Genomic DNA, 23,346 nt, shown 5'->3' on the forward strand with positions numbered 1-23,346 from the left:
AGGAGCGTACCTGTGAAGCTGTTTGGTTGTTGTAGTTGTGATTATGGTTGTTGTGGTTGTGGTTGTTGTGGTGGTGCAGGCGGTGCCCGTGCTGGAGGCGCGTGCGTGCGCCGCTGCGGGGCAGAGCGGCCTCATGGCGCTCTACGAGGCGATGTTCACCCAGTACAGCATCTGCTCCGCACAGGTGACGACCGCCACCACAGCCACCAACAGCAACAGCACCAATACCAATACATAACCACGACGCCTGTGCCAGGCCAGGTGCACTTGGAGGCCACGTGAAGTCTCATTGGCAGGAGGTCACGAGACAGACCCAGGTGCCATGAGTTGGCTGACTGAGACGACTGGCTGATGCACCAACTGTGCCCCCTACTGTGCCAACCTGCTGTGCTTTAGCCACCCGGTGCTCTGCTCGTGGTTGTGAGCATCGCTCCTCTGCCCTCTGTTGTTGTTGGAGGGTGACTGCCTCCAACTGCTCCATAGAGGCCGATCTTGACACCGCTGGTACCAGTATTTGGCAAGTCCACTTAGCTCCACATCCTCAATCCATCTTCTCTCCAGCCCATGTCGTGCCCGTTTAACCCCCTCTATCTGGCCAAACGGCAGCTGCTTGGGGTGCCATGGCGGTGAGATGTGAACTACCTTGCTGGTATACAGGAGGTCGTGGGTTCGATCCCGACCCTGATGCTTGTATATTTGGAGGTTGCATGTTCTCCCCGTGGTCGTGTGGATATTTCTCTGGATCCTCCAGTTTTTCCCTCCATTTAAAAACATGAATTTAGAGTATTTGTCTGCTATAAATTTCCACACGATAAGCTACTTAATTGAGATATAATTTGTGGCCAGGTTGCTTCCAAAAAAGAGCTTCATAGCTCAGTCGGCCTTATCTGGTAAAAATTAGTTTTTTTAAATGCAGTAGTTTGGCATGCGGGCTACATGACCTAGCCAATGCAGCCTTGCCTGCCGGAGGAGCTCACTGATGAGAATGTGCCCAGATCTTTCAAGGATTTGTGAGCTTATCGCACAATACAGCCTGGTTAAGCCCAAGATGGATCGTAGGCAGGCCAGCCTGAATGGTTCAAACCAGTGCAGGTGTTCCATTAGAGGGGTCTATGTTCACAAGCATAGATAAGGGGGAGGGCATGACCGTGACCAAGAAGACCTGAAGCTTCGTGTAGAGCGACAGACCAAGAAGCTTCCACACAGCATTACGCATCCAATGAAAAGAAAATCTCGCTCGACTGATTAAAAGTGAGACCTCTACTTTCAAACCAGAGATGGTTACTATCTCCACAATTGCTCTATCACCAATGAAGAGTTGAGGGGTGGAGTTTTTGATGCGACAAAATATCCAGGCAGGTGCTTAGTTTCGGTGGGGTTGATGGTAAGATCCCACCTCTTAGTGGCACGCTCCTGGTTCAGCAGCAGCACCTCCCACTCCTCTGAGTGAGCAGCAATCACCAGATCATCCGCATACATAACATGGTTGGTCAATAGGGATTCATCCCTCAATCACACCTGGGCATCGATCAGCTTCCCATTGTATCTCTACCAGATAGAAATTCCTCCAGTACAGCCATGGAAATCTTCTTGAACTACATGGTCAAAGATGATGTTAAGTAATATGGGAGCCAGAGTATATCTCTGTCGCACCCCAAGGTGAACAGGGAATGGCTCTGACTCCTGGCCCATGTAGCTTTACCCGGGCCTGCCCACCATCATGGCCCTTAAGCATTGTGAGCAGAGAGTCAGAGACTCCAAAAGAACTCAGACCAGCCCAGATCCCTGGCCTGTTGATGGTATCATAGGCCTTAACCAGGTCAATAAAGCAGAGATGTAGGTCTTGTTTGAATTCTCTATACCTTTGCTGTAGCAGACGGACAGAGAATATGGCATCCTAGCAGGACCGTCCTGGTCTGAAACCACATTGGGGCTCTGCAAGCCTCTCCTCAGCGTGGCTGGCAAGGCAATGTTGAATCATCTTTGCCAAGACCTTTCCCGGCACACTGAGAAGGAAGATGCCCCTGTAGTTGTTACAGTATGTGCAGTCCCCTCTCTTAAAGAGGCGGACCACCACGGGGACACCTTCCATTCCTGCACCACAACCAACAGCACCACAAACACCCCCACAACCACCACCACCACAACCCCAACAACCACCGCCACATAAGAAACCACCAGCACCACAACTGCCACAACTACAGTAGAGCATCAATTATCTGTCGAAAACAAATATCCTACTGTAAAAAGTTACCGTATTTACTGTACCGTACTCACCACTCCAATCTCAAATGCAAGGGGTGATGTACATACTCCGCTCTTGTTTCAACTACGTGTGTTTTATCGATCTCCTGACTGATGCAGCTTTTCGACCAAATCTACGGCTAACGCCGAATTGCGCGCACTTTTCGCTGGATCGCACTATATTTTCCGTTTTTATTACCGTCGTTATTCGGCATGAAAAATGTATATATACGTGCAGTATTTTGATTGTTTAAGTTGTTGAATGTGATATATAATATACTGTATGTAAAATTTGACACTGAAATCAAGCATAGGTACTGTTTTGTCACGCTAATCGCCGGACTGGAACAGCCTTCGGAGCGGTTTTGCCGGTTTTGCCGCATCAGTCCGGAACCACCGGATAATGTTGGAAGCCGGATAATCGCGCACCGGATAATCGACGATCAACTGTATAACAACCACAACTACCATTACCATCTTGTCTCCATCTCACCGTGTCTCTGTCTTCTTCTTACCATGTCCCTGTGTCACCGTGTCCCCGTGTCTCTGTATCTCAGATCCTGGTGACGAACCTGGACTTCCACGACCAGCAGAAGCGCCTTAACCTGCGTGGCACGCTAGACGAGCTGCTGGCCATGAACATCGTCCCCATCATCAATGCCAACGACGCCGTGGCCCCTCCACCCGAGCCCAGCGGGGACCTCGCCGGGGTGCGGAGACACGGCCTCCCCGCCACCGCCACGGCAACAACAACAACAACCGCAGCACAACCGCATGGCGTGCGCCACCACAACCACCCACAATCACAAGCACTCGCAACAGTCGCACTCACTGGCACAAGCTCTGCACGATGTGCGTGCTTGTGCGACTGCAGAAACAACCCCTCACCTCGGTGGTTGCCGGTCGGTAATGCTGTCGTGGCTGTAAGCAACGCCATTTGAGACAATGCCAATCGGCCGTTCCCCTCATGGTACTCGTAGCCGCCACGGTGGCCAACGGGGCCTGTGGACGGGCACAAGCTGCTGGTAAGCCCCTCCACCTTGAACTCGTTCACCAGAAAGCCGCGTATAAAGGAGCCAGGAGACTGAACCCGCACCCTCCAGAAACGGCACGAAGCCACTGCGATTGGTCACGTGAAATGTTTGTGGAGCTGATCTGCCCACTGACTTGTCATCTGTAAGATGCGCCTGCCATTCTTCCACAGGTGGTGGGTGCCCACCAAGGACCCCATTCAAACCCACAATATCTTGGTACCGACTTGCTGAAAGTTTTAAGCAAGAATTTCATCGCCTGCAGCTGGGGTTGGCATCGTCCCCTCCCCCTCCTGATGTTGAAGAAAAATGGGTGAGGTTCAGGACTGTGGCTTGGTGCAGTTGCTGCGTTGGGTTCACAGCCAATGCCTCCCCATTGCAGCCACGCAAAATATGCAGCCTTACCGCAGCCTTCGCTCAGAGGTTCAGGGAGCTGTACGCCACTGCAAGGATGAGTGGTGGTCGTGGGAGGAAGAGGAAGCTCATGAAGGACGCTACTGGGCAGTGGAAGGCAGTCGCCCTCCAAAAACAGAAGTGGGCAGAGGAGCGACGCTCACAATGACAGACAGAGCACCGGAGAACAAAAACGCAGCGAGTCGGTGCAGTAGGGGGCACCGGTGGCACATCTGCCAGTCGTCTCAGTAAACCCCCACGGCACGACCTGGCTCTGTTCCATCATCCGGTCACAACGTCTCAAAATTCACTTTACTTGGCAAAAGAGTTTTGGTTATGTCATCGTCACCGACTGGCGAACGGCGGCTGTATTATGCGCCGTGTTATGTATGGTGTGGAGTGTAGGTTACAGCATGTCCGTCGGGGTGTGTGTGGTGTGTCTAGGTGATCAGCGTGCAGGATAACGACAGTCTGGCGGCGAGGATCGCCGTGGAGATGGAGGCTGATCTCCTCATCGTCCTTTCCGACGTCGAGGGTACGGCCACCACCACCACTACTACCACAACAACCACTACCACAATAACCACAATCGCCACCACAATCACCACGATCGCAATCACAACCACAATCACCACCACAACAAACACCGCAATAACCACGATGACGTATGTTGATGGTGTATGATGACGAGGTGCTGGTGACGAGTTGTATAGATGGTGACGAGGTGGTGGTGATGAGGCGTGTTGATGGTGACAGGGTGGTGGTGTGTGCGAGTGTGCAGGGCTGTTTGACAGCCCTCCTGACTCTGAGGACGCCAAGCTGCTGGATGAGTTCTACCCGGACGAGGCGGCCGCCATCACCTTCGGGGGGAAGTCTCGCGTCGGTGTCGGGGGCATGGAGGCCAAGGTGACGGGGTGGTGGGGGGCTGGTGGGGGGCTGGTGAGGGGGTGGTGGGAGGGTGGTGGGAGGGTGGTGGGGAGGGTGGTGGGGAGGGTGGTGGGGAGGGTGGTGGGGAGGGTGGTGGGGAGGGTGGTGGGGAGGGTGGTGGGGAGGGTGGTGGGGAGGGTGGTGGGGAGGGTGGTGGGGAGGGTGGTGGGGAGGGTGGTGGGGAGGGTGGTGGGGAGGGTGGTGGTAGTAGTGGGGTAATGAGGGAGTGGGATGGTGGGGTGATGGCGTGGTGGGGAAATGAGTTGGTGGGTGGTGGGGTGATTGGTCAATGGGGTGGCGGGTGGTGGAGTGACGGGGTGACGGTTGTGGGTGGTGGGGCGGTGGTGGGGCGGTGGGGTGATGAGGTTGTGGGTGTCGGGCCGGTGGCTCTGCCTGGGGTTGCCGGCCATGGCTGACTGCTGCTTCCGTAGCGGCCGCCCAATGTCGCAGCGGCTGCTCCTCTCGCAAGAGCAGCTTTGTGGGTCTCTGTGGGTGTTTCTGTATCTCTATGTGTCTCTGTGTATCTCTACTAGCTGTACTACCCGGCTTCGCCCGGGACTTGGATCCACCACGGCCGGCCGCCTTTGTCTCCCCAGTGGCGATGTTCATACGCCACACCAGTTACTCGTTTTGAGGCTGAGTCGACCTAGGGGAGGCCCAGGACCGGTTCAAATAATCGTCACCGGTGGTGGCCGTGAGCGGGAATGGAATTCGGGTCGCCGGGTTCGTAGCGCGGCGCGCTAACGACGACACTACAATGCGTTACGCTTCCGTTGTAGGGTTTGTGTAAGGCGCGCCGATCCGTTGTAGGATTTGTGTGAGGCGTACCGATTCGTTGTAGGATTTGTGTGAGGCGCGCCGATCCGTTGTAGGGTTTTAGTGAGGCGCGCCGATCCGTTGTAGGGTTTTAGTGAGGCGCGCCGATCCGTTGTAGGGTTTGTGTGAGGCGTGCCGATCTGTTGTAGGGTTTTAGTGAGGCACGCCGATCCGCTGTAGGGTGGTGGGGTGTCAAGGCCTAGTACCGTGCAGAGCCTCCGGCCTCGCCTAAATTGCCCACCCGGCTGAGGCTGGGTACGGGTGCCATTCCCCCCCCCACGCTACAATAAGACTGTCTAATCGCTATAATTTTATTATCTACCGACCCTATAATAGTAATTGCACACATTGGGGTGGCGGGGGAGTGAAGAGGACGTGAAAGTTTGATGAATTTACCTCAGAGTCGCGTGGTGGGTGTCGAGGCCTAGTACCGTGCAGAGCCTCCGGCCTCGCCTAAATTGCCTACCCGGCTGAGGCTGGGTACGGGTGCCGTTCCCCCCCCCCCCGCTACAATAATACTGTCTAATCGCTATAATTTTAGAATCTACCGACCCTATAATAGTAATTGCACACATTGTGGTGGGGGGGAGTGAAGAGGACGTGAAACTTTGATGAATTTACCTCAGAGTTGCGTGTTAATGCGTGCGCCTATTTTTAACGGGAATTAAAAATGGCGTCCACCCCGCGGCGAATGCGTCGCTACCCGTTGCCAGGGGCAACCGCCGGACCAATCGTGTCTCGCAAATCCCTGACATTTCGTCCAATGAAACTGCGTATGGTCCGATACACAGACAGACAGATAGACAGACAGATTTGCGATTTTATATATATATATAGATGTATTTCTGTGGGTTTCTGTGTATCTCTGTGGGTCTCTGGGTGTTTCTGTATCTCTGTGTCTCTTTGTATAGCTATGTGTCTCCGTGCATCTCTGCGGGTGTTTGTGGGTCTGTATCTTTACGTGTCTCCGTGCATCTCTGCGGGTGTCGGGGTGCAGGTGAAGGCTGCGCTGTGGGCCTTGCGGGGCGGCACCGCCGTGGTGATTGCCAATGGCACCAACCCCAAGGTGACTGGGCACGTCATCACCGACATCCTTGCCGGCAAGCGCGTCGGCACCTTCTTCACCGAGGTCAAGCCCGAGGGTACGGCAACCAGGTGCAGGGGCTGGAGAAGGAGGGGGTGATGGTGGTGGTAGTGATGATGGTGAAAATGGTGATTGGGGTAGTGATGATGATGGTGGTGGTAGTGATGATGATGGTGGGGGTGGTGGTTGTGATGATGATTATGATGGTAATGATGATGATGGTGGTGATGATGATAGTGATGACTGGTATTGATGATGGTGGTGCTGTTAGTAGTGATGATGTCGGTAGTGATGATTGTGGTGATGTTGATGATTGGCATTGATGATGGTGGCGATGTGCAGGGATGAGTGTGGAGACTCAGGCAAAGCTGGCGCGAGCAGCAGGCAGGGAGCTGTCCACACTGCAACCTGAGCAGGTGAACACTCTGCAAAGACTCCCTGTGTAGCCTTCACACACTCTGTGCTGTCCGTGAGCACCTAATGAAGGCCGGCACGGCACACGAGTGGGTGGGTGGCCAGAACCACGCCCGGCAGCCTTGGTTTTCCTCGTGGCGATGTTTACACCCTGCACCTGGTTCTCATTTGAGGCTGAGTCACCCAGACACATACTGACATACGCACCTGCGCTGACATGCACACGCACAGACCATACGTGTGTGTAAGGTGTGTACGGTGTGTTGTGTGATTGCGAATGTGGTGTGCATTTGGCGTTTGTAGCTGTGTGATGCTGCGAGCACGATGCTGCAGTGCGACACTGTGCTCACGTGACGCTGCATGCGTGATGCTCCTGTGTGATGCTGGGTGCGTGTGATGATGCGGTTAGCGCGCTGCGCTACGAACCTGGAAACCCGAGTTCGATTCCCGCTCACGGTCAATGCTAGTGACGATTATCTGAACCGGTCATGGGCCTCCCCTTGGTCGACTCAGACCTCAAATAAGTACCTGGTGCAGTGCGTGAAGTGAACATCCCCACTGGGGAGACAAAGGTGGTAGGGCGTGATGTTGGCCACCCACCCCCTCGTGTGCCGTGCTGGCCTTCATAGGTGCTCGCTAACAGCACTTGCCCCTACAGTCTGTTAAGGCTACACGGGGGATCATTGTCTTTGTGTGACGCTGCTCTGTCGTAGCGGGCGGAGATCGTGATACGTCTGGCCGAGCTGCTGACCGAGAGGGGAGACGAGATCCTGGCAGCCAACCGAGTCGACCTGGAGGCGGCGGCCTCCACCGGTACCAGCATCTGCATCACCCTCGCTCACTCGTACTCGCTCGCTCACTGGCTACCACTCACAATCGCTCACTCGCACTCGCTCACTCGCACTCGCTCACTCACTTCCACTGACTCGCTCGCTCACTGACTCACTTGCTCGCTCTCACTCACTCATCCTCACTCTCACTCACTCTCACTCAAACTCTCACTCGCTCACTACTGTGGTCCCGTGTGTGTTGATGTACCGGTGTGTCCTGTGGTGCGGTGAGTGTTGACGTACCGGTGTGTCCTGTGGTGCGGTGAGTGTTGACGTACCGGTGTGTGATGTGGTGCGGTGAGTGTTGACGTACCGGTGTGTGATGTGGTGCGGTGAGTGTTGACGTACCGGTGTGTGATGTGGTGCGGTGAGTGATGACGTACCGGTGTGTGATGTGGTGCGGTGAGTGATGACGTACCGGTGTGTACTGTGGTGCGGTGAGTGGTGACGTGCCGGTGTGTGATGTGGTGAGTGTTGACGTGCCGGTTTGTGCCACGTCGTGGCTTGTGTATTCCCCGCGGTGTGGAGCAGGCTTGGCCGAGCCCCTGCTGAAGAGGCTTTCTCTCTCCACTGCTAAGCTGAACAGCCTGGCTATCGGGCTGCGTCAAATCGCGGTGGCGTCCACGACAGCGTTGGGGCGCGCGCTGCGCCGCACGCTGCTCGCCCCGGGCCTGGAGCTGGAGCAGGTGACGGTTCCCATTGGCCTCCTCCTCGTCATCTTCGAGTCACGCCCCGACTGCCTGCCTCAGGTGAGCTCTGGCTCCACGGGGAGGAGTGGGGCATGGGGGGTTGCAGGGGAGCGCACTCTGAATTTTCTCAGCCACAATAAAAACGCAGCAAATTGGCACAGTAGGGGGGGCGCAGGTGGTGCATCTGCGAGCCATCTCAGTCGGTCAACTTATGACCCCTGCCAGCGGCCTGCAACACTTCACGTGGCGTCGAGGTGCACCTCGCCTGTGGTGACGTCACCGCCACATAGTGTGCGTATATAAATGTGCACGTGTGTGTGTGTATATAAATGTGCACGTGTGTGTATATAAATGTGCACGTGTGTGTATATAATTGTGCACGTGTGTGTATATAATTGTGCACGTGTGTGTATATAGAAGTGTGCACGTGTGTGTGTGTAGGTGTGGTCCTGGCCACCCACCCCCTCGTGTGCCGTGCCGGCATTCAGAGGTGCTACTCGCTAACAGCACTTGCCCCAACAGCTGGTAAGGCTGTACGGGGGATCTTTGCCTTTGTTAAGTAGGTGTATGTGGGTGTGTGTGTGTGTGTTGTGGTTGTGTGGTTATGCAGGTGACGGCGCTGGCGGTTGCCACGGGTAACGGGCTGCTCCTGAAGGGTGGGCGTGAGGCGACGCGCTCCAACCAGGTGCTGCACGCGCTCGCCCAGGAGGCGCTGGCGCTGCACGGCGCGTCCGCAGCGGTGCAGCTGGTACCCACACACAAACAAGACGCAGAATCCCCCTCGTAGCCTTCACAGACTGTTGGGGCAAGTGATGTTAGCGAGTAGCGCCTACAAAGGCCGGTATGTCACTCGAGGGGGTGGTGGGCCAGCACCACGCCCGACCGCCTTTGTCTCCCCAGGTAGCGATGTTTACACACCGCACCAGGCACTCGTTTAAAGCTGAAGCGACCGAGCGAAGGCCCAGATCCGGTTCAGATAATTGTCACCGATGTTGGCAGTGAGCGGGAATCGAACTCTGGTCGCCGGGTTGGTAGCGCAGTGCGCTAACCACTACGCTACCGTTCCCCACACGCCTACTCACAAATAGACACACATACTCCCCCATGCACGCTACCAACATCGTGGCACTTTCCCCAACTGCCTGTGTAGGCCACATCGGTGTGGGAGTATATCTGCATCTGTCGTGTGTGTACGTGTACATGTGTCTGTTCATATCTTTGTCTTTGTGCATGTGTCCATATGCGTGCGTGCATGTGCGCGTGTCCAAGCGTGTGTGCATGCATGTCTGTGTGTGTTTGCGTGCATGTGTAAATGTATGTCCATATCTCTGTGTCCATGTGTGTGTCTTTGTGTGTGCGTGTCCGTGTGTGTGTCTTTGTGTGTGAGTGTCTTTGTGTGCGCGTGTCCGTGTGTGCGTGTGTAGGTGTCATCCCGCGAGGAGGTGAGCGATCTCTGCCGGATGGACAAACTCGTCGACCTCATCATCCCTCGGGGCTCCTCGTCTCTGGTACACACCACAGTGCCAGACCCTGACCCTGACCCCGACCCCGACCATAACCGTTGTCAACACACCAAAAGACAAAGATCCCCTCTTTAACCTCAGCAGACCGTTGGGGCAAGTACTGTTAGTGAGCACCTGTGAAGGCTGCACTAGCACACGAGAGGGTGGGTAGCCAGGGCCACGACCGGCCGTCTTTGTCTCCCCAGTGGGGGATGTTAACACATTGCACAAGATGCTCATTTGAGGCTGAATCGACCTAGGCAAGGCCCAGGACCGGTTTGACCCCTAACACATGCACACCCGGCGGCCGCCATTTCTCCATTGTATAAAGTTTCTTATTGTGGGTGCTCAAAAAAATGTCCATCTCCATCTGCTAAGCATTGAATGTCTGCAGAGGAGTTGAGGCTCGTCACGCATGAGGTGAGTCAGGAGTGCAAGGCCCTCCCCAGAGCTGTCGTGTGGCCCTTGAAGAATGTCAACTTTGAATCGGCAATGGGCTCCTGAGGGAGAGAGTGTACCGGTGGAGCGTACCGGCAGAGCGTACCGGCAGAGCGTACCGGCAGAGTTTGGGTCTAGAAGGCTGCGACCCATGCGTGGGGGGGGGGTCTGTTCCATGCCGTTAATGTCTCTTGGAGCTCGGTGTTTAAATGGGCTGAGTTTTGCACGGTCTTTTTCGCAGGTTTGTGAGAGTGTTTGGGCCTCCACTAGCCCACTGGGTTAGTAGTCGCTGATGGACCGGCACAGGGGCTAGGGTGGCCACGTGGGACGTGTGGCAGGTTACCTCGAGAGTAACGTCCTCATTGAGGTGGAGTTCCTCGAGTGCCCCAACACAGGGCGGCGTACAGCGGCCGCTCATCGGAGCGTGTCTGTGAGCACCTGTGAACACCGGTGTGAACGTGAGCGTGTGGTGTGGCCATCCGCGTTGTGCCGCTCTGCGTGCAGGTGAGCTCTATCACGCGGGCTGCGCGTGGCATCCCCGTGCTGGGGCACAGCGAGGGCGTGTGCCACGTGTACATAGACAAGGACGCGGACACGGACACTGCGCTCAAGATAGGTACAGACAGATGTCCCCCTACGCCTCTGAGACACACCAACCAAAACCAATACTCACCATTCGCCACGAAGTGACTTTGAGGCCACGTGCGGTGTCGAAGGTGTGCTAACAGGAGATCACGGGACAGAACCAGGTGCCATAGGTTGGCTGACTGAGATTACTGGAATATTAGCCACCTGGTGCACTCCGCTCATTGTTGTAAGCATCGCTCCTCTGCCTCCAACTGCCCAGTTGGAGGGCGACTGCCTCCAACTGCCCAGTTGTGTCTATCGTGAGCAGCTCTTGACACACCACTGGTACTAGTCTGGGGAAAGTCCACTCAGCTTCCTCCCAATCCGCATCAATGCATCTCTTCTCCAGCCCATGTCGTGCCTGTTTAGCCCCCTCTATGCGGCCAAACATAAGCTGCTCGGCATGCAGTGGCTGGGCATGCGGGCTACATGACCCAGCCAACACAGCCTTGCCTGTCGGATGATCTCACTGATGGTAATGTGTCCAGATCTTTCAAGGATTTGTGAGCTCCGCACAAAATCCAGCCTGGTGAAACCCAGGATGGATCGTCGGCAGGCCAGCCTGAATGTTTCTAATCAGTGCAGATGTTCAATTAGAGGGGTCCACGTTTCACAAGCATAGAGAAGGGAGGGTATGACTGTGGCTGAGAAGATCCAAAGCTTTGTGCGAAGCAACAGACCAGGTAGCTTCCACACAGCAGCGTTACACAGCCGATGAAAATATAATGCCGCCCGGCTGATTTGGAGCGAGACCTCCGCTGTCAAACCGGAGCTGGTCATAAGCGCACTGCCCATGTATGTGAAACTCTCCACTTTCTCCAACTGCTTCATCATCAATGGGGAGCTGAGGAGGTGAAGTGTTTGGTGACACAAAATACCCAGGCAAGTGCTTAGTTGCGGTGGGGTTGATGGTAGGGCCCCACCTCTTAGTGGCACACTCCAGGTTCAGCAGCAGCACCTACAACTCCTCCTGTGAGTGAGGAGCAATTATCAGATCATCTGCATACATAACATGGTTGACCAATAGGGAGCCATCCCTCGACTGCACCTGGGCATTGATCAGCCTCTTATTGTATCTCTACCAGATGGAAATTTCTCTTGGATGCACACACATGCTCATTGTTAGCAATGCCATGTAGGGAAGTCCAATTACAAAAACGGCAATGCTGCTTCATAGCACTTGTAGCCACCTAGTGGCCAAACGGGGACTCTGGATGGATGTGAGGGGCTGGTAACCCCTCCACCTTCAACTATTTACCACTAAACCACGTGAAAAATATAGAACGAAGCTTGTGTCATAGGTCCCGGAGAGACAGGCGTCTATGACGTTTACTGGCCAAACTCCATTTGGCGGAGCCAGGAGATTGAATCTTTACTCTCGGGGTTCCTCCAGAAATAGCAAAAAGCCATTGCGGGTGGCCACGTTGAATATTTGAACGGTCACTGCAGCGGAGAGGTTGCCACTCCACTGTTGGGGCCAGATCAGCTCAATAATAATGGTTGGAGGCTGCTAGACTTTTGTGCAGCCCATGGGCTTGTAATTACCAACATGCTGTTCCAGCATCGGCGCATCCTCACAACATCATGAATGAACGCTGGGTTTCAAGCAAGAACATCTGCTGGACAATATAGTGACAGCGGATGCAGGCCTATGTCCTTGACACCGGGACCTACCGTGGAGCTGATCTACCCACTGACCATGGCTTGTCATCTGTAAGATGCGCCTCCCATTATTCCACTGATGGTGGATGTACATCCAGGACCCCATTCAAACCCACAGTGACCTGGTCTTAGCTACCTGATGAAAGTTGCAAGCGAGAATTTCATCATCGTCCTCCCCTCCTCCTGATGCCGAGGAGACATGGGCGAGGTGTAGGACTGTGGCTCATGCAGCTGCAATGGCTCCTTTGAGTACACGGCCCACACCTCCCCAGAAACCGTGGCTGACAGAGGAGGTGTTTTGGCTGGCTGAGAAAGAGCGACAGGCCCACTCTCATCGGCTACAGGATCTCACGTCAGAGAATGAGGAGGCTTATCACAGCCCTCACTCGGAGGTTCAGAGAGCCGTGCGGCGCTGTAAGGATGGGTGGTGGTCGCAGGTTGCTGAGAAGATGGAGTCTGCCTCGGTAGCCCGTGATCACAAATCACTCTAACTCCATAAAAAAATACTTGCAGCGCCACACCTATCACCATCATTAGGGAAAATAAAGGTGATCCGATCTCCAACCCCCAGGAACAGGTTTGCAGATTTTCTGAGCATTTCTGTGAGGTCTTTGTGGAGGGGAAATCCCCGGCCTCGAAAATTTAGGGCAAAGTGGGGATGACCCTGCTGAGGCTGCTGTGCCACAAATATTGGAAGTCGTCACCCCCTGTGAATGATTGGCTAAAATGCTTTCTGTTGAAGTACAGAAGGCCATCTAGAGATGATCTCCCAAGCGAAATGCTGAGGGAGGGTGGTTTTTGTGTGCAGACTGCATTATATGACATCATAATAACAGTCTGGAACACTGGATGGGTTCTGCAGGATTGGAAGGATGCCCTGGTGGTCCTCCTCTTAAAGAAAGGGGATGGCACAGACTGTAATAACTACAGGGGAATCTCCCTTCTCAGTGTGCCGGGAAAGGTTATGACCAGGATTACTCAAGATCGCCTTGCCAGGCACACTGAGAAGAGGCTTGCGGAGCCCCAATGTGGTTTCAGACCAGGGCGGTCCTGCACGGATGTCATATTGTCTGTCTGCCTGTCTGCTACAACCGAGGTGTAGGGAATTCCCACAAGACCTACATCTCTATTTTAATTACCTGGTCAAGGTCTATGATGCCATCCGTAGGCCTGGCCTCTGGGTTCTTTGTGCTTTTGGAGTCCCTAATTTTGCTCACAATCATTAAGGACCTTTGTGATGGTGGGCAGGCCCGGGTAAGACTGTGGCCTTCCTATGATCTATTCTGGGTTTAAGCAGGTTGGATTGTGTGAGGAGCTCACAAATCCTTGCAAGTTCTGAACAAAGTCCCATCGGTGAGCTCATCCGTTAGGCAAGGCTGTGTTGGCTGGGTCATGTAGCCTGCATGCCCAAAACATGCATGCCCAAAACAGCTTTTATTTGGCTGGATAGAGGGGACTAAATGGGCATGGCACGGGCTAGAGATGAGAGGAAGTAATTTGGTACAAGAGGATGTGGAGCTGATTGGACTTGTCGATGATTGGTACCAGCAATCTTAAGATCGGCCTCAGTGGAGGAGGCTCATGAAGGATGCTACTGGGCAGTTGGAGGCAGTTGGTCTCCAGCAACAATGGAGGCCAGAGTAGCAATGCTCAAAACAACGAGCTGAGCATCGGGTGGATAAAACACAGCAAGTTGGCACAGTAGGGGGCACAGGTGGTACATCGGCCACTCACCCAGTCTGTCCCGTGACCTTCTGCCAGTGGGTGTTCCACACTTCACATGGCCTTAACGTGCACATACCTTGGCACAAGCTCCACCACCACTTAGTGGAAAATGGCGGTTGTTATTGTGTTTGTCTGTCTGTGTGTGTGTCGCTCTGTGTCGCTCTGTGTGTGCAGTGCGCGACTCTAAGTGCGAGTACCCGGCCGCGTGTAACGCGATGGAGACGCTGCTCATCCACCGCGAGCTCCTCCGCACGCCGCTCTTCGACCAGCTCATAGATGCGCTCCGAGCGGAGGGGGTACGGGGACACGGAAACACAGAGACACAGGGACACAGGGACACGGGGACATGGCTCATAGACGCGCTCCGAGCAGAGGGGGTACGGGGACACGGGTACACGGACATGGGGTCACAGCGACAGTGTTTTTGTTATTGTAATGGTCGTTGATGTTTTGGTGGTGGTGGTTGTTGTGGTTTTTGTTGTGGTGGTTGTTGATGTTGCAGTGGTTGTGGTGGTGGGGGCTGTAGGTGGTGATCCACGCGGGACCGCGGTTTGGCTCCATGCTGGCGTTTGGCCCTGCGGAGGCGGCGTCTCTGCGCCGTGAGTACGGGGAACTGGCCTGCTGCCTGGAGCTCGTGGAGGGGCCGGCCGGCGCTGTGGAGCACATCCACCACTATGGCAGCGGCCACACCGATACCATCGTCACGGCCAACGGTCTCGCCGCACCGCTCGCCACGCTCGCCACGCTCGCCACGCTCGCCACGCTCGCCACGCTCGCCACGCTCGCCACGCTCGCCACGCTCGCCACGCTCGCCACGCTCACCACACATTACAAAACACAAACACCACAACATACACACCACATGGACCACACTACATGCACCACACAACACATATCATAGCACACAACATATAATACACAACATAAACACAAGAACATACAGAATAATAAACAACAACACATACACAGCACACCTGTGTGTTTGTGTATATTGCTGCATCTGTGTGTGCTGTCTTTTGTGCTGTGTGGTTGTGGATTGTGTGGTGTGTATTGTGGTGCTATGTATGTGGGTTGTGGTTCTGTGTGTTCATTGTGCTGTATGTGTGTAGTGTGGTGTGTTTTGTGTATTGAGTGTGTTGTGTATTGTCATGTGTGTGTGTTGTGTAACAGAGGAGACGGCCGAGTACTTCTTGCGTCATGTGGACAGTGCGTGCGTGTTCTGGAACACGAGCACCAGATTCTCGGATGGATACCGATTCGGCCTGGGTACGGAACACCCATACACACACGCAACTACACACTTGCAACTACATACTACATGCACACAACTACACGACACACACTCGCAACTACACACTTGCAATTACAAACCACACGCTCGCAACTACACACTTGCAACTACACGCAAATACACGACACACACTACACACTCGCACGTACTTGTGGCAAAACATTGAAATTAAGATGCTTTGATTATAATATATGCATTGTTTTTAAACTGATTGGCTTACACCAGAGACAGCCTCCAGTATGGCCTTGTCTCACCACTGGTGTTAGTTCAGAGAAACCCAAACTGCGAACAGTACTAAGGCAATGCAAGCATCGCAGCATTAATAGCTCGGGTTGAGCGGTTTTCACTATAAACTAATCTGTACACACGAGTGTCAACAGAGGTTGTATAGTTTATTGATGTTGCTGCTGTAGGAGCGGAGGTGGGCATCAGCACCTCGCGTGTCCACGCCCGCGGCCCCGTGGGCATGGATGGCCTCCTCACCACCAAGTGGCTCCTCCGGGGCTCGGGCCACACGGCGGCGGCCTTCAACAACAATGGCGCCAGCTTCCTGCACGAGGACCTGCTGCCCACGGCGTGCCACCCGGCGCGCCACACCACCCACAGAGTCCACCCACACTCGTAGAGATGGTGCCACCCACAGAGATGGCGCTACCCACAGAGATAGTGCCACCCATAGAGATAGCGCCACCCATAGAGAGAGCACCACCCATAGAGATAGCGCCACCCACAGAGTCCACCCACACTCAGAGATCACACACCGTTTATAGAGGTCCCACACTTACCACTCACCACGTGCCACCACACACCCCACCCAGCCTGGCGCTCACCTGGGTGTGGTCTGCGCAAAACTGAGTGTGCCACGTGTCTGTGGCACACACCTCAAGGTCACTCGGCGGAGTGTCACATCTCAGTGTGTGACACACCTGAGCACGTCACAATTGTCCGTGTCACACGCCCAAGTGTGTCACTGGTGGTGTATCACACGGCGGAGAAGCTGGGAATTTGTTGTAAGGCACTAACGCTGCAACGTTTGACTCCCATCTCCGTTCCGAACGAGAGAGAACAGAGGGGCTCACTGCAGAATGAAGGAGGGAATGATTGCAGGCCCGGGTTTCCTTCGCTCGAGAGTTGCGTGATGGTGACCAGGTCCGCCTGTGTGTGAGGACAGATCTCTGTTACGATGACGCAAGCTGCATTTTTGCTGAATAAAGGAGTTGTGTTTCTCAGGTCTGCCTTGCTGGGGTGATTGTGTGTGGTAGTGGTTTGCCTGTGTGTGTATATATGTGGTGTCTGGGCTGTGTGTGTAGCTAATCTACACACTGACCATCAGCTTATCATCTGTAAGATGCACCATCTGTAAGCCCACAGTGGCCAGGTCTCAGCTCATTGATTAAATTGTCAAGCGAGAATTTCATCATGGCTTGCAGCTGGAGTTTGCATCATCCTCCCACCCCCCCCTGATGCCGAGGGGAAATGGGCGAGGTTTTACTACGGTGGCTCTTTCAGCTGCAATCGTTGCTTTGATTATGCTGTCCAAACCTGCCCAGAGAGACCCTGGCTGGTTGAGAAAGTGTTCCGGCTGGCTGAGCTATAGGCCCACTTCCACCATCTGCAGCATTCCATGTTGGAGAATGAGGCTTATCAGAGAGTCGTGTGGTGCTACAAGTGTAATAAAGGACTCTCTCTCGGATGTCGATCTCCGTTGTCCTTTATTGGGTTCGTAGAATCTCGTTACCACGGCGTCCTCGCTCAGGCCCGCGTCCCTCTCAACGACCTCTCCACAGCCCCTCGGCTGCTCCGATATGCAGTCTCCCTGCTGCTCTGTTAGGCAGTCTCCCTGCTGCTCCACCTTGCAGCCACACCGCTGCTCCGCTCTCTAGCTTCACTGCTGCCCTGTATACAGCTAGCCTCCTACAGCCCCTAGCTCTCTGCGTCTGACACCGATGGCGGACGGTGTCGACGTCTCCCACCGCGTGGCGACCGCGCCACTCTCTCCGTCCTGCCCAGTGTGGCCTCCTGTTTCACTCCGTCTCAACTTCCCTTTCCCCTTCCGGTTCTCCCCCTAAATCCTTTCTCCCACGTGACCCTAACTCCACCCACTCTCCACGTGACCCAGACTCCGCCCCCCCCTCAATCCTTGCTCGCATTACACAAGGATAAATGGTGGTCACGGGTTGCTGAGGAGAGATGCAGCCTGCCTCCGTTGCCCGCAATCACAAATCGCTCTTTAATTTAATCAAAGTAACTTGCAGGGGGAAGGGAAAGCCCTGGACCCACCGTGGGACGGCAACATCGACCAAACCGGCTGAATCCGAAAGGGGGAGGGCGGGCGCGTAGACGATGGATCGAGGAAAATAACGCTCCATGTAATGGCGGGACATCTGTTTAAAATCGAAAGGTAGGTGCATGATTGGCTGCGCGGTGCGACGTCCCTCTGGGCCTTTGAAGTTTAGAGAATAAAGGTTGGAGCCCTGGGACGATTAGGTCAGTTGTCTTCAACCTCCGGGTCATCAAGATCCACTCCCTGTCGTCCTGCCACGAGCCGCTCGCAGCATCCGTGTGATGCCAACGAGTGCTGCTACAAGGCAGTTGTGGGGGCTACTGCCCCCCGATTCCTCTCTGTGAGACATAACTCTCGGCTAGCCCCTTAGCCACCTTGTTCATTCAAACACTCTCCGTGTGCCTTCCCTCAAACATTGGTAATAACTACCCACACGCTACTGTTCAACTTCGTGCACGCTCTAGAAATCGCATGGCAGCTGGGGGTCGGAGGGCGAATGACTTCGCTCGCGCCTGCGTTGCCGATTGGTGTTTTCGTTACGGGAGGTTTAAAGGGCTGCGAGACGGCGTGCTTAAGGGGGGGTTAGTCCGTACACGGTGCGGGGTCCGCAGCAGCCAGAGGGAGCGTACACCCGTGGAGCACTGACTACACATGCTGTGAGCGCACGTACACACAGCACCACGCACTTTCACACGCTCGTCGAAACCACACGAGGCTACGATTAGTTATTAATGATTTAATACCGGCCGACTGCGATTCACTGTTAAGTCAGTAAGGATCGACAAGGCAGGCCTACACTATCGCCCGAGGGTCTGTACCCGATTTATCTAATTTGATGGACTCTAAGCGATGTTGGTTTCCCTAGATTCAATCCCAACACTCTCTCTCCTCTTACTCACAGTTAGATGCTTACGGTGTTCCGGTGGTCTCGTCCTCGCTGCTCACCTCGACGCGTCACACGTACATTCGAGTGGCCGAACTGGAGACCGTCCCGAGGGCAGACTTTTGGAGCAAGAGAGCGCTCTACCTTTCTGCGCCCCCCTTTTATCGTTAACCTACATCAAAGAAAGCCGACCCGAGGGCCTTCTCGGCCAATCGGGTCGCCATACCGGTTCAGCCGCACTCCCTGTTTCCCTAACAATGGGCTCCCGCTGGCTGCGGCCCTGGTCCACGTGCGCTTTTGCTATGCTAATCAGCCGCGGTTTCCGTAACAAAGGGCTCGCCACGGGCTGCTGCGCGGCGGCGGTCCCCGAGCACACCCGCTATGCCAATCAGCCGTCCACCCTGGCTTCTCCCCTCGTTCGTGGCTACGGCCCCCCCTGCCTGCCTTGCCGATCCGTGTGTGGGGGGGGTGTGTTTCAACCGTGGTGGCTGGACAGCCCCCGTCGTGACCATGCAGTCTCAACCCAGGTCACAGCGCCGCGGTGCGACTTAGCATTGGCGGAGGTCGCCCAATTTCCTGGCCGCAGGAAACCATGAAAATTATCCCTATGAGGGCTTTCGGATGAAAACCTGTTGGTCAGGTGACCTCCCCTCGGTGCTCTATGGGGGTCAAATGTGTGAGGGTGTGTTTATGTGGGGGGTGGTGAGGGGGAAGCGGGGTCGGCCCCGTCGCTTGGTGGTGGCGAGGTCGTATATGGGGCGCCCGCCGAGCGGCTTCGCGGCGGCGGCATCACATAACCCCCCGAGGTGCCAATCCCTGTCCCGGGTTGACTGGAGCACCTCGCCTGGGTCGCACCCACGAGGAAGCGCTGTGGGGTCCGGGGGATCCGTCTGGACCTCGTGGCTGGTCTCGGGGCGGGTGGCTCCGTCCTCTGGGGTTCCTGCGGCGGCCTTCTCCTCCACTCCAACGGCTCTCCCCGTCCCTCGGCACCTGCGGGCTGGAGCACAAACTCAGCAGCAGAAGGGTTTAGGGGCCGTCGCCCGCGCCGTTTCCTGACTGGATTGGGACGCCTCGGGGTCGGGGGTCCGGCGGGGCCCATGTAGCGTGCAAGGCGCCCGAGCACAGGGGGTGCAGGTGTAGTGACATAAGAAGGGAGGGGCTGCTGGGGGCTCTGGGATCCCAGGCGAGTCCAGACGCTTAAGCCTCTGGGCGCCAGGCGCTGGGTTCCCAGGGGGTCCAGACGCTTAATCCCCTGGGCGCCAGGCGTTGAGTTCCCAGGCGCTTAATCCCCTGGGCGCCGCCAACGGGGGGGGGCTGTGTGTGCTCTGTGGGATGTCTGGTGGTGCACACGGCCCCACCCCTCGTTGGACCAGGCATAAAAGGAGAGCTCCCTGGACGATCGGGGCCCAGTTGTAACTCAAGACCCAAGACCCACGACCAGCCATCTGAAGACCCTGGGATGCTGTGAGAGCCAGTGGTGGGACTCTGGAACTCCCGACTCTACGCCTTGTGAGGGCGAGCGTAGCCAGAGTGGAGTATCTAGAGTATCTAGGCTGTGTAGCTAGGCTGTGTACCTAGGCTGTAACAGAGTATCAGGACTGTTGAAGTGTTGTATTGTAATAAAGAAGTTACATCTACAAGTGTCTCCGGAACCCGTTACATTTGGTGTTAGAAGTGGCTATGGAGACAAGAAGTAAGCCACGTACCTTCAGTCCTGACGGCGATGAAGAGGAGCAGGCAGCGATGGGGCGGCCAACGCCGGCCGACAGCGACGCTGCACCGCCGGCCGACAACAACGCCGCACCGCCGGCTGAGCAGATGTCTGCTCCGCCGACCGTCCCCTCTCCAGCGTCGGGAGCAGAGATGGAGGAGGCACTGCTTCGCCTTGCAGAGCTGCTCTGCGCCACCGCCTCCCTCCTGGGCGAGCTGCGGTGCTCGCGGCCGATGGCGGGAGGGAGAGAGAAGGCGCGGCGCTCGCCCGAGCCCGCCGCCGCCATTCCCCCCACGGATGTGGGAGATGCTTCCGGGTGTGTCGTCACTTCTGCCGGGGGAGCAGTGACCGCTGGGAGCGACGTCACTTCCGGGCCCAGCGTGGGCCAACCCGACGACGCCGCGTCATCAGCGCTGCGTCCCTCACCGCCGGGTGACAGCTGTTGGCAACCTAGCATAGCGCGTCATCAGCGCTGCGACCAGACAGTGAGGGCGCCATTCTTACTGTAACCAGCGCAGGGGCCGGCACATGGACCGACACGCTGCTCGCCGCCTGTGCTGCTCTGGCCAAAGGTTGGAGGTCGGGAGACCAGGCCCCTGACACTTCGTACATTTACGCGCTCCGGATGAATGATTTTTTTGTTGACATTTTCTTCGTTGTCGTCGGGGAGTCGTGACTGTTGTTGGGTAAACTGTGTGGAGCTTCGCCCGTGAGTGTTGTCAATGTCTGTGCGAAACTTTGCTTGTGATTGTTAACAATGTATGGTTTATATTGAGCTTTGTTCGTGATTGTTAATGTATAGCTTGTGCTGTCATTGTTAACGATGTATATACTCTATGGGGCATTTATCTTGAGATGGTGACATGCTGCCAAGGATTGGAATTGTCATGCTGGCTCTCAAATATCTTGGGGTGCAGATCCTGACCAGGATGTCCCAGCGGGTGTTGCGTGTCTAACACGAGAGTTGTGGTCCCGTCATGCTATGGCTGCCGGCTTGACCTGACAGCCCGCAGATAGAGACACTCCGTGGCATGTCTAGCCTAGTGGGCTGTGTGCTCACATGGCTCGGAGAGTGTGGTCCCGTCATGGAATAGCTGACGGCTTGACCTGACAGCCCGGAGATTGAAACACTCTGTGGCATGTCTAGCCTAGTGGGCTGTGCGCTCACAGGGCTCGGAGAGTGTGGTCCCGTCATGGAATAGCTGACGGCTTGACCTGACGGCCCGGAGGTTGAGACCCTCCGTGGTACGTCTGGAGCAGTAGGCTCGCCCTGATGGCCCGGAGATTGAAACACTCCGAGGCGCGTTGAAACAGTGGGCTGGAGATTCGTCGTGTTCAGGTGTAGTTGTCCCGTTACGTTGGGACTGTATCCCTCAGTTGTTAGGGTGCATGTTGTGCAGGGAGTGAACAATGGGTCGTCTCAGATCGGTCGGTACAGCTATATGCTGCGATGCGAGTCTTGGAGAGAGGTTGGGTCTCAGATCGGTCGGTACAGCTATATGCTGCGATGCGAGTCTTGGAGAGAGGTTGGGTCTCAGATCGGTCGGTACAGCTATATGCTGCGATGCGAGTCTTGGAGAGAGGTTGGGTCTCAGATCGGTCGGTACAGCTATATGCTGCGATGCGAGTCTTGGAGAGAGGTTGGGTCTCAGATCGGTCGGTACAGCTATATGCTGCGATGCGAGTCTTGGAGAGAGACTGGGTTGAAGTCCCCCCCGATATGGCCGACGTGCGCGGTTTTAGGATGGAGACGCCACGTTGGAAAGGCGGGGGGTGCAAACGGTTGACATGTAATGTCGGTGGTGGTCCTCATTGAGGGCTGCTGGGACGCAAGCACGGGATGCCTTGGAGATGCGGTTCGCGTGTGCGGCCACCATTTATGGACAGGAGCAGGCAGATTTATTTTGGTTGTCATGTAAATTTTATATATATATTTTAAAATGTAGATACTGGAGCAGCCCTGAAGTGCGACTTCTTTGCCCAGTACATGGGTCGGCCCTGAAGTACGACTTCTCGACCCGGGACGTAGACAGACGTCCGGATAAGTGTGTGTAGAGGGATGCTCGACATGTTGGTCTTCGCCTTCTCTCCACCTGACTGATGGGAGGCTGGCAGAGTGGTGTGGATCCCTGCCATTCATGCGGTGGTTGTGTGATTTCGGTTCGATTACCGGTGTTGGTTGTGCATCCAGCGCGTCGGAATCTGTATATTTGTTGTTGTTAATTTTCCGTTTTCTATGCGGATCCCGAGGAGGGCTAGGTGTGCCGCGGGTCGTTTGTTCACGTGTCATTGCTTCACCTTTTTGTTGATTGATGCTTGTATATAGTGTAGAGTTGTACAGGTTGGTTATGGTTTTTATGGTTGGTTTCTTGTTCTCTTTTCTTTTCCTGTTGAGGCTCGCATATTTTTTTTCTTTCTCTCCCTTTCGTTAATTTAAACTTTCTAATTATTGACAGCCGGGACGGCTGGAGGCTACGTAGAGGGGGTTAATGTAGTGACATAAGAAGGGAGGGGCTGCTGGGGGCTCTGGGATCCCAGGCAAGTCCAGACGCTTAAGCCTCTGGGCGCCAGGCGCTGGGTTCCCAGGGGGTCCAGACGCTTAATCCCCTGGGCGCCAGGCGTTGAGTTCCCAGGCGCTTAATCCCCTGGGCGCCGCCAACGGGGGGGGGGGGGGGGGGGCTGTGTGTGCTCTGTGGGATGTCTGGTGGTGCACACGGCCCCACCCCTCGTTGGACCAGGCATAAAAGGAGAGCTCCCTGGACGATCGGGGCCCAGTTGTAACTCAAGACCCAAGA

The 23,346-nt window shown here is 55.4% G+C and overlaps 1 protein-coding gene across 2 annotated transcripts in view; it reads left to right on the forward strand.

Annotated features, from left to right (window-relative positions):
• ALDH18A1 (aldehyde dehydrogenase 18 family member A1) overlaps window positions 1-17,366 on the forward strand; it is a 32,799-nt gene extending 15,433 nt beyond the window's left edge. The window contains exons 5-19 of one of the 2 annotated variants that reach the window (XM_061548268.1): window positions 80-184; window positions 2,802-3,023; window positions 4,113-4,203; window positions 4,450-4,574; window positions 6,409-6,553; window positions 6,838-6,911; window positions 7,623-7,722; window positions 8,271-8,488; window positions 9,039-9,176; window positions 9,853-9,936; window positions 10,873-10,984; window positions 14,557-14,678; window positions 14,909-15,095; window positions 15,553-15,648; window positions 16,087-17,366. In XM_061548268.1, the coding sequence (XP_061404252.1) occupies window positions 80-184; window positions 2,802-3,023; window positions 4,113-4,203; window positions 4,450-4,574; window positions 6,409-6,553; window positions 6,838-6,911; window positions 7,623-7,722; window positions 8,271-8,488; window positions 9,039-9,176; window positions 9,853-9,936; window positions 10,873-10,984; window positions 14,557-14,678; window positions 14,909-15,095; window positions 15,553-15,648; window positions 16,087-16,298 (2,031 nt within the window). In that variant the 3' untranslated portion in view covers window positions 16,299-17,366. The remainder of the gene's footprint in view (window positions 1-79; window positions 185-2,801; window positions 3,024-4,112; window positions 4,204-4,449; window positions 4,575-6,408; window positions 6,554-6,837; window positions 6,912-7,622; window positions 7,723-8,270; window positions 8,489-9,038; window positions 9,177-9,852; window positions 9,937-10,872; window positions 10,985-14,556; window positions 14,679-14,908; window positions 15,096-15,552; window positions 15,649-16,086) is intronic. The other variant, XM_061548276.1, reaches the window with a different exon arrangement.
• Window positions 17,367-23,346: the final 5,980 nt, after the last annotated feature.

This window comes from Lethenteron reissneri, chromosome 2 (assembly GCF_015708825.2).
Source record: "Lethenteron reissneri isolate LAM-NWPU_2019-01 chromosome 2, ASM1570882v1, whole genome shotgun sequence".
In the NCBI taxonomy this organism is placed as follows: Eukaryota; Metazoa; Chordata; class Hyperoartia; order Petromyzontiformes; family Petromyzontidae; genus Lethenteron; species Lethenteron reissneri.